This window comes from Ammodytes marinus (assembly GCF_949987685.1).
Source record: "Ammodytes marinus genome assembly, chromosome: 14".
In the NCBI taxonomy this organism is placed as follows: domain Eukaryota; kingdom Metazoa; phylum Chordata; class Actinopteri; order Uranoscopiformes; family Ammodytidae; genus Ammodytes; species Ammodytes marinus.
The window spans coordinates 26,089,787-26,100,989 of record NC_137218.1 but is presented as its reverse complement, the minus strand read 5'-3'; the positions used below and the strand labels follow the sequence as shown (position 1 = coordinate 26,100,989).

The window sequence follows — 11,203 nt, the reverse complement described above, 5'->3', positions numbered from 1 at the left end:
TTTTATTTTTATAAAAATTATGAATAAAAAAACTGAAAAGTGTGGCTTATAAAATAAGTTCAAGTGGTATGAATACTTTTGCAACCCACTGTAGATCATTTGACAACAGTTAGCCAGGCCTGTGTGTGTGTGTTAACCATAAGCAAACCTTTACCTATTTTCTGTCACTGTGCTTTTGTGTTGCAGTTATCAAGAACTGGACGAGAAAGGACAAAGTGTTTTTGTGGAAGTGTCCTGCTCAAAGACCTACTGACTTCAAACTCTTTAAATAAAGCCTCACATATTTTCATTCAACGCTGTGTGCATGTGTATTTATGAATTTTAAAATAATTATTTTAATTATAATATAATTGAAGTGTAATAAATGATGAAGCATTTTCAAATAGTAGATACAGTATTATTGAAGAATGATGGATATTGAGTTATCTAGTAAGCTGCTTTCCCTCTCAAAGGCAGGGTTCCATAATGTGCCCTATATATACGTAGAGCAGCTTCTAAGGCATAAGGGTTGAGAAACATTTGGTTCAAGGCCTTGAAGAAGCGTCCTGCACTTTGGAGGCTCCTGAAGCACCTCGTTCCTGACCTGGAGAAAGTATTATTGTAAAGGGACATGCACTGGTACAGCAAAATGTTTTTCATAGTAAAAGTAATTTAGTTTATGCTCCTTCAGCCAATGTAGGCCATCACAGAATATAGATAAAGAGATTTGAGAGGTATAATAAATGTATTATTTACTGCACACCAATGTTACAAACTGCAATATACAATTTCAAATACTGTCGTCGTCTGGCACTCTCCACAGGAACACCTGCAAGTACAATATGTTGTTTGTTAATTGTTTATTGGGCATTTATTGTACATACACTATAAGATTAGCATATGTATTCATACGTACCTGATCTGCATCCAAAGTATGAAAATGAGACAACCAGTGGACACTCCTGGACAACACCTTGACGACTTCCAAGTTGGAGGTCTGGTACAGTGGGCTGAGCTTCAAGATGTCTTTGAGTAAAACCTTGTTTCTGCTTTTAAGAAGAAAGTGAATATATTTACAATGATGACACTGAAGAAAACAGTCCTTATGAGAAGAATAAATGCAGTGTGCTAGTTCACCTAATAAGCTTATTAAGTGAAACTATCAAATAGAATATACAGAGAGTTCCATTTAGTTTAGGATATCTTTAACTACATTAGCATGAGTAGATTCTTCATCATACCTCTGTTCCTTTTCTTCTCCATGTTTCTTTAACTACTGCAGGTGTAGGTCACATCGTCTGTCCTCCAGTGTCCCGGGTTGAGATGAGAGGTTCAGGCTCAATGTCGCACTAGCCTTCAACACTAGCATTCACTCTGGCATAGATGAGAATGATATCTCCTCAGTTGTGTATCGGATCCAGATGTGAATACCTGGAAATGAAAGCTGAAATGTTGAGCTATTGTCTCATATTCATCTTTTGGTGTCAAACCCAAATGTTTCCAGTCTATAGCAAAAATAAGGGAATTGGCCTCACTGTTCCGATACTTATGGAGGGGACTGTATATATGACGGTATCCATTTGTGTGTGCATTGAAATGTATTTGTGAGAAGAGAGTCATTTATATATAAATCACAAAATACAAGTGTGAACCCTTCTCTGTGCATTCATTAATATTGATACCCGTCTGATTCCATACGAGGGAGGGGACTGTTAACTGCAGTCACTGACAGGAAGTTAGCTAAACTGACCATTCTGCTTACTTCACCTTTAACATCGGCCCATTTTTGTGGTTTCCTGAGTTTGAAGTTGTTGGTGACCTGTCATTTCAACTGACTTGTGAAAACTGCTCAGAAAAATCCAAATTTGTTGACATATAGGCCTAGCAGCTTTTTTTTTTTTTTTACAGTAGGCTAACGCAAATAGTTACTTTCCCTGGTAACTAGTTACTTCTATTATAAAGTAATTCAGTTACTAACTCAGTTACTTTTTGGAACAAGTAGTGAGTAACTATAACTAATTACTTTTTTAAAGTAACGTTCCCAACACTGTTGGTGACCTAAATGTGCTATGGTCATTGTAGCATACTCCACTGAAAGATGGACTAGATGATGCCAGTCTAAGCCAGTTGCAGCAAATCAAATCACATGCACCTTCTACAGTGAATATAAAGTGCTGAACATGTGATAGTCCACATTCAGTCAAAATAAATCCAAACAAATTGAAAATAAATCAGGCTGTTAAACAATGAAAGTCAAGCTGCGTCAATGGGATGTTTTTGTATTGTCACTCACAGATGGTCTTTCCCAAAAAGAATCAAGTGACAAAGTTGATAATACAGCATTCAGGAAAGAGGCCTAACCATGAACACAATTAGAGCCAATGGTTACTGGATTCCTGTACTGAGTTGAGAAGTTGTGTCCAAGAGTGCCTATTTGCAGACCCATGGGGGAGCGGAGGTCCACCGGAAACACGAAACCTGCTCCACCCGAAATACGCTAACTTCTTCTTCATTTCGTTTTACTGGCGGCCATGTGGCCAGGGGCCTATTTCAGGTAGCTGGTTTACTGCGGCAACATCATAGATAGTATAAGAAACAACATACGCTGTGGCTCTAACCTGCTGGATAGGTGATTTGAACTACTCTGAGTTTGTTTTCACTTTACGCTGCAGCTCCGACTGAAGAAAGAGTGTCACTGCCACAACACGACCCTGTACAGTTTAAAGCAAAATCACTCCATAGAAATCTCCATCGGGATGTTTTTATCATTTCCTGATGATTTTACGTTTGATCGATCATTTATCGGATCAGTAGCATAGTTCTCAGCCCTCGTGCCGTTCATATGCGGCCACCTTACACATCGTGAACATGCTCTACATTCAGATTAATAAAGTATTGTAGGCTATGTATCTCATTATTTATTTATTTATTAACAGGACTTTTGTGCCACTGAACAGGCTATTTATGTCAGGTTGAAATGTAATTCAACTTTAGTATTTGACAAAAACTGCACACTTACCACATATTTTGATTTTCATCTGCAAAATACAAACATTTATACATCTCACAAAAGGAATGATTTGGGAATTGATATTCCCAAATGTTTAGAACCTGGGTCACTCTCACATGCATACGATGATACATTCAGTGTGGAAGACCCTTACATCAATTTTTGTGCAAATACACATTACCCATACATGTAGCTTTATAGTTCAATGTGTTTATTAATCATGTTGTTCATTATTAATTTGTCGAATACGGAAAAGTCTCATACATCAATGCTGCAAAGTACATACAACAGACATGCAGACTATGTCTAAAAACACTGTTTACAGCTGTAACACCTTTGATAGAATAAATATTGAAAATATAATATTTGGAATAATAGAAATATTTAAAATATACTATTTCAACACTGTTGGTGTACATTCAAAGTGGATGGACAAACAATTGAACCAGTTATCTAGTAGTTGGTGCAGTGCAGGAAGTAGCTGTTCCTCAGCACGCGGTACAACCTCCCGCTCTTCATGTCGTACTCAAACATGTAGGGTCCACTGTAGATGTAAGTAAAACCTGAAACAACAGAGGCTTACCATTTCATTTGTTGTGCTTGTTGAGGGAATGGTTTTATATTTTGGGTAATGTTCTTATTTCATGCTGAAAGAGCGAAGAAATTATAACCACATTATGTCTTTTGAATATGAAGCTAGAGTCAGTAGACAGATAGCTTAGCTTGAAATAAAGGCATGTCAGCAGGTAAATAATCTCAAATTGGCACTTAAAGCTCACTAGTTAACACTTTACCATCACATATTTTCAAGCAACTAGCAGAGACCTCGGGAAGTCACTGTGTGCATAGCTGAGACACCCCCCATAACTTATCATTTTTGTTTGGTTAAAACGGATTGAACGGGGGCGCCCTTAGCTCAGTTGGTAGGGCGTCCCCCATGGGCCTCGGCCAGCAGCGGACCCGGGTTCGATTCCAGCCTGCGGTTGTTCTCTGTATGTCACTCCCCTCTCTGCCCCATTTCAACTATGTCTCTACACTGTCAATAAAGCATAAACATGCCAGAAAAATATCTAAAAAAAATAAAAAATAAACGGATTGAACCATTGAGATGTAACATGGTAGTTAGTGATGTTAGGAGGAGCTGGTAGGCAGATTGTGTTACCTTTGGACAGAACCATGATTCTTTAAGCTCAGTTAAGCCAACTGTCCCCTGGCTCTAGCTTCCTGTTTAACTTACAGACATGCAGAGGTGGAATATAACTTAAGTAGCCTTAGCCTACATTAACTCAAGTAGTGTACTTAAAGAAATAGTTCATTTCAGCAAGAAATGTCTGTTACTCTTTTTAAGTCTGTAAAGATTGAACAAAGAATCTTGAATTTGTCAGTAAAACTTTGGAGATCTTATTTGAAGACCTTGTATCGATAATCGCTAAATGCTACATGCTTCTCACCTCTGTACTGGAAAGCTGCAGTCACCTTGGTGGACAGGCCAGAGAAGGTCTGATCCACCCGTTTGGGGAATCCCCTGTCCATAGTCCGTTTGGACTCATCATAACTGAAGAACCACAGACAGTAATTAGATTCATTCATTAAAGGGTCAAATGGTTGTTGTAGTGAAATCAGAAATGAACATATTGTCTGAACTCACCTGAAGTAGTGGTGGCCTACGAAGAACAGAGTCTTGCCAGTTTCCGTGTCAGAGAGGGCTGCGTCAATTCTCCTCACGCCTCTTGGAAAACCTAAACTGGTAAGCTTTTTGGGATATCCCCGTACAAGATCATAGCCAGCGAAGGCCCACACTTTACGACCTGAAAGTGGGAAAGGGTTAAAAAAAGGACAATGAGCACTTGAGCACTTTGAACTGTTCTGAGATCAGTACCTCGGCTAGATAAGGAGATACACGTACCTTTAAAGAGGAAGATTTTGTCTGACTGACGGCTTTCATAAGCTGCGTGGATGTTGACGGGGGCGTTGGGCCAGAAGTTTGTAATGAGACTCTGTTGAGGTGTCCTGCTCTGGGGGTAGCTACGCCAGAATAAGCTGAGAACACACAAGAACATTTGTACATGAGCCACTTATGGTTACGAAAAATGCTTTGGATGCAGAAGCTTTAGCATTCGCCTGTACCATACCTGTCTTTGAAGAAGAGCATCTCTCCTCGCAGGGTTGTGACAGCGTCCAAGACCATGGTGGAGTCACAGGCATCGGGGGTGGTGGGGGCCACAGGTTCAACTACAGAGGGATCTTTAACAGGGTTGGGACCTGGAGGTAAAAATTTAAAAATTAGTCAGAGTCACACAGTATCACATTGCAACAAAGCCCAAACAGAGTATAACCAAAGATTGTGCAAGAGATTGTCTAAGGTTTTTTGTGCCGTCAACGATCGAGCCAGTGATGAGCACTAACCATAAAGAGACTGGATGCCGTTGACATCATCCCGGGGCAGAACAAAGGTTTCAGGGTTCCTGGGATAGTACAGGGGGTACATGAGAGCACCGCGGTCATCAGAGTGAGACAAGCCCAGGGAGTGGCCGAACTCATGGGCTGCCACCATGAAGAGGACGATACCTACAGTAAATCCAGATACAATTAGTTCTACCGAATGATTTGAGTTTTCATGTCAACATACACACAGCGGAGTTATTCTTTAAAATATCATCCCATACCAGTGGTGGATGAAGGATTGAAGGACTTCCTTAGTCAGGCAAAACGACCAACAGTCCATTGTAACTTAAAGGTCATATATTCTGCTCATTATTCTCCTTATGAGGTCACAAGGGGAACAATGAGCAGAGAGATCTTACAGGTTTTTTTGAACACACTGGAGTCACTGGTCAACCCGGGAACCCATATTAATATTGAAAATTTAATTGAATTAACTGAATTTTGTTTAATAGGTGACCTTAAGCTTTCTTATATAAAAGTACAGTATCAAAAATGCATTAGCATAATTTTGCTTTAGTACTTGCTTCAGTATTGCAGGTTTTAATTACTTAAAGCTGGGGTGGAGGATTTGGGGAGAAAATGGCAGTTGGGATAGAGATTCAAATTAAAATACCTCAACCACTCCACTTGTTCTCTTTGGTCCCTCCCCTATGGTGCCTCTCTGACACGCTCTACACCAACAAAGTCGTGCCAAAGTGAATGGACAGTCCCAACAGCCAATAAGAACAGAGAATCGGAGCCTCGCTCTGATTGGTCAAAGTGTACAGCTCATGTTAACTTTGACCAATCAGAAATCATATACCCCAGCTTTAAGTGCAAATTTTAACTACTACTAATTATGTTCCTTAAGTCCAGTGTTTCCAAACTAAAGAGACTGGCTCCTTAATAATAGGGACATCAGATATCTAAAGATTTATCTTGAGATAATTAATAGATTAAAGAAAAGTTCTTCTGCAAAGACAATTCATTCATTTGAGGAAATGTGTCTTTTTCTTAGCTTTTTTCCAGTGAATCATAAGAATCAACAGCTGTTTCAATGAAATCATGTGAGAAGTTAACAGAGCGAATGTCTTTGATCAAATTGGCATTTTGCCATGGTAGAAAATGACCTTTGGCTTATTAAATAAAAATAAACACAGTTTTTGAGAGTACCAAATTACCACATTTTTATGTGTGTTAATGTACTGTATAATCTAAATATGTAAAGTAACTCGTAGCTACAACGGTTGAAAGCAGAGGAGACAGATAAAATGTAAAATATCTCCCTCTGGAATGGAATGCAGCACAAGTACAATTGCATCACAAATTGGATATACTTGACTAAAGTACTAGTTCCTCAACAGCAGCTGTGTACATGTGCTTGGTAACTTCCTACCACGGTCCCATGTAACAAACTCACCTCTGTATGAGCGGAAAGTGAAAGTCTCATCATCATCAAAATGAGCATCTCCTCCCACGCCCGGGGTCGGGGCAAAGGCATGGGCCAGAGTACCACCAGGGCCATCGAAGGGGTAATAATCACCATGCCCTGTTAGCGAGATGCACACATGTAGATGTTTTAAAACTAGGATAAAAATACTTCCACCAATAAATATGATTTATATTGTAAAAAAATTTAAAAACTCCGAAAGTAGTGTCCCATATACATCTGATTGCCAAATGTATTTAAAAACACTAACCAATTTATTATCTATGTGTGCTTTATGGGATATGACAATCACAAATACGTGCCAAGGTAAACGCACCAATATCAACACCCTCTTAACATTTATAAAATGAGCTGCATGATGGCTGCAAGCATTGACATGTCACCAGTTATAATTGTTGTGTCTTTGTCATGTTGCGTGACATGCATTATGTAACTTCACTGTGAATGAAGGAATGGTCCATAGTCAGTCATTCAGGGACAAATTACTACAGATTGTACTTTAGCGAGCTTCCTCGGACACTCTCTCTTGCTGGATCGATTAAAATTGATTCTTCAAACTGCAGTTACGTTTCTACATTAAAAGTGATAAGCATTTGTTTTATGGTACTTTTTAAAATGTTGCAAAACTGCAACTTTCACATTTTTAACATTGAAAAAGTTAGAAAGAGACTTGGATGAAAGGGATACAACACAAACAGATGGTGAAATAAATAAATAAATATGTAGGGGAGAACGGGCGAGTGTGAGACATCGGGTAATTTAAGACACCCCCTGTATCTAGGCAACGGAACACATTTTTGGTCATGTGAGATATACGTTTTCAAGCCCCTCTCATTTCCCCGTGGCCATGAAAGAGAGGACCTCATGGTGATGTTGTAAGCATGTTTTTTCACAAAAAAATATTTTTTGAATGTAAAAGTACATTTTCCTGCTGTCAACTTAATCAACTGTTGTGCCAAAGCAAATTGATTCAGGTAGAAACACTTCTATCATACATGTTGATGAACTACCAACATATGAAACCATGTGATGATGAAAACTGAAGATTAGCCTGAAATGCTGAGAGAGGTAGTTTTTTTATCAAATTGTGGCAGTGGGGTAAAGTGAGACAAATGCTGTGGGGTAAAGTGAGACAGTGTCTGTACCCTCTTTTAATGAATCTATAATATTTGAGGTAGCAAGGAGACTAATTTGAATAGGACAAAAGACAATGCAGGCCAGAGATGGGGGTTGAATGGTTATAGGGGTGTCAGCAAGGGCATGGTTTGGCAGGTATGTATCTGGGGGACAGAAGAGTGACCTTTAACTTCAATGGACTCTAAGTAATATGTCTTTATTAAATGAATGATCCCAATAAAACAAATGCAGAAAAATATTAATCAAAAACTCAAAAGATGGAAAATGACAGCTGGGTCTAGTCCTGTGTTCTGAGTCCCAGGCTGTTCAAGCTGGTCCTGATTGTCCTTTGCTCTGACCCCCAGACACTAGCTGGCTCTAAGGGTCTTGTGTTCTGACCCCACTTACTGGTTCTATCTTTCATTTGAATGATAATTATTGAATATGAATTATATGTTGTATTTGATCAGAGTTACTTTCAAGTGTTTAGATTTGTTTTTTTTGCTAAATTGACCAAACCCCATGATTCTGTTACTCGTCCGACATTAGTTTTGGAATATTTGATTTTCAAGCTAGCTGTCAGGATTGTAACTGTTACAACATGTGTTGTTATGGTAGTTTCAGAGTGGATAAAGTAAGTGGATCAGTTTACTCCCTTGATTTTTTTGGTCTGTCTCAGTTTACCCCGAAATTGGGGTAAAGTGAGACACACAGACAACTTTTTTTGAAACAATCATATTTTCACTGCAGTTCATCCTGAATAAATTCTGATAACACACATTGCTAGGAAACATCCTGAATTAATGGGAAATGTGTACATTTGTCTGATAAATAATTGTAGTTCGCTAAGAGGAGAGCAAATGTAAAAAGTGTCTCACATTACCCCGTTCTCCCCTAGATTTTAAGACCATGTACTTTACATAAGTATTTTTTTAAATAGTTTTGCTAATATATTATGTTTCAAGAGAAAAAAATCAATATAATAAAACTGCAACTTTCCTGTTTCTTGGACTGCAGTACCGCCCTGTCTCTAAATCAGGGGAAAATCCATCACATCAAATTATAGCCCAATTGGTATTCTCCCAATTACGTCAACTGGCAAAAAGGTAATTTGTGGCCAGTTAGTTTTAATTAAGGTAATTTAACCTTACATCCAGTGAAATGTGGCTTCTGAAAACATCACTCCACTTTTTTAGTTTTTTTGGGTAAACCAAAGGATGTCTTGATAGAGAGGGTGTGGCAGGAGCTGTGTTTTTGGATTTTAAAAAGGGATTTACATGGTAAATCCTGATTACTTTATTATTTAAGTCCCCTTAAGCCAAATAATTACCATCACTGTAAAATCCTCAACAAATATGATTTCCTCAGCCTTATAACCTCTTATTTAATTTTGATAAATGCCTAATGTTCAATATGAATCATAACCATGCCCCCCTGTACTCACATTGGCGGCCAAAGGAGATCATGATGTCCGCGGTGCCACTGTAGATTCTAGTGAATCTCAAAGGAGTGACTTTGGCCCAAACCTGCAGCGCTCTCTCTATGGAGTCATCTACCTCTGACACAGACATGTCAGGTGTGTAGTTCTCTATCCTGCGGTTTGGAAAAAATATACTTTAACAAGAAGATAAAGATAAAATATACTTTATTCATCCCAGCAGGGAAATGTAGGTGTTCCAGCAGCCAGCATATATAAACACACACACACACACACACACACACACACACACACACACACACACACACACACACACACACACACACACACACACACACACACACACACACACACACACACACACACACACACACACACACACACACACACACACACACACACACACACACACACACACACAGGTTCTCTTCAGGTCATTCACCTGTAGGTGAGGTTGTTTTTCTGCCACTTGAGATTATATCCAAAGGTGGAGAACCGGGCGATTTTGACATCTGGGACTCCACAGCGGGGCTGCTTCATCATCTTGACAGTGTCTGTGTCTAACATCCCTGTGATCTGGAGACCAAAGAATCTCTGCATCTCCCTCAGCTTCCTGCTCACAGGACTGATCCTACGTCTGCCACTAGGACTGCTCTCTTCTTTTAGGTTGAAAAATCTCTTCAGGTAGCTCTGTAAAAGAAGGCGTGTTTGTAATACCTAGTTGTCGGTAATGTTCTTGAGAATTTGTAGAACAAAAAACAACATATTTAACACATCGAGACAATACAGGTAAAAATAATTTTGAGATTGTTGTCTATTTTGCTTCCATAACAAGTCTCCTTCCATACTGGAGTAAATCATAGCTCCAAAATGTACATGCATGTGTTTATTTGACTAAGCCTTGTCTGTTTGCGACTGTATATTCCTCCTATACAGCCATCTTTAACAGACTTTATCCCAACATCATTTTTTTGTCAATAATCTGAACCAAAGATCTCAACCTCCTTAAGCACTTACGTCAACTAAACCTTCAATAATCCTTCTTAGCACTATTCCCAAGTGCTAAACTAGGGTTTTTACATAATGATTAGTTTATATGATGTTAATTTTCTGATTTCTGATTGCTTTTATTCTGTCGGACATTGTCAAATTAGCATATTTACAGATTAGCATATTTTCTGAAATGTTTGTGTTGTTAAAAAATATGTGATACACAAAATAATTGTTTTAATGTAGGTAATCAACTGGCAAAGTGTCATGATGATATCTAGAAGTTAAAATTGTTTCTCTATTGACCTGCAGTCTCTCACTTTAAATGCAAAATAGTGAGAACCAAATGCATGAGAAGCCAAAGAAAACATACATACCTCTGCCAAACTTTCATCTTGCACAGTAACTACTGGTTCTGGCACGCAGTAAACTGCAACTGCCAGGCTAATTAGGATACAAAGACTGCAAGACCTCATGGTTCCTCGTTGAATGTGACTTGTGCATCAGTGCTGGAGTCAGCTGTCATATATAGTAGGCTGAGCGGTATATAGGTAGGTGGAGTAAAGCAATCTCTTCCTCCCTCTGTCCACTGCACACTCAGTCACTAGTACCTTAAAGGAAGTACATGAGGATTAAAACCTCATTTTGCACTTTGTTATTTTTGAATATTTGAAGATTGCAGGCAAGTAAAATACCACCAGCCACTACATTCTCAATGATAGACGTGAATAATCACTTCTTATTTTTTTACTATCTAAACCAATTTTTTTAACAATAGAGGAGAATCAATATTTGA

The 11,203-nt window shown here is 38.7% G+C and overlaps 1 protein-coding gene across 1 annotated transcript; it reads right to left on the bottom strand.

Annotated features, from left to right (window-relative positions):
* Positions 1–3,442: 3,442 nt before the first annotated feature.
* Positions 3,443–10,883, bottom strand: LOC307260963 (collagenase 3-like; the record flags this gene model as incomplete). Its single annotated transcript, XM_080041371.1, has 10 exons — positions 3,443–3,552; positions 4,441–4,544; positions 4,638–4,797; positions 4,896–5,029; positions 5,122–5,251; positions 5,396–5,557; positions 6,834–6,962; positions 9,424–9,572; positions 9,860–10,107; positions 10,785–10,883. The coding sequence occupies 10 exons, from the start codon at positions 10,881–10,883 to the stop codon at positions 3,443–3,445; spliced, it is 1,425 nt and encodes a 474-aa protein (XP_079897497.1).
* Positions 10,884–11,203: the final 320 nt, after the last annotated feature.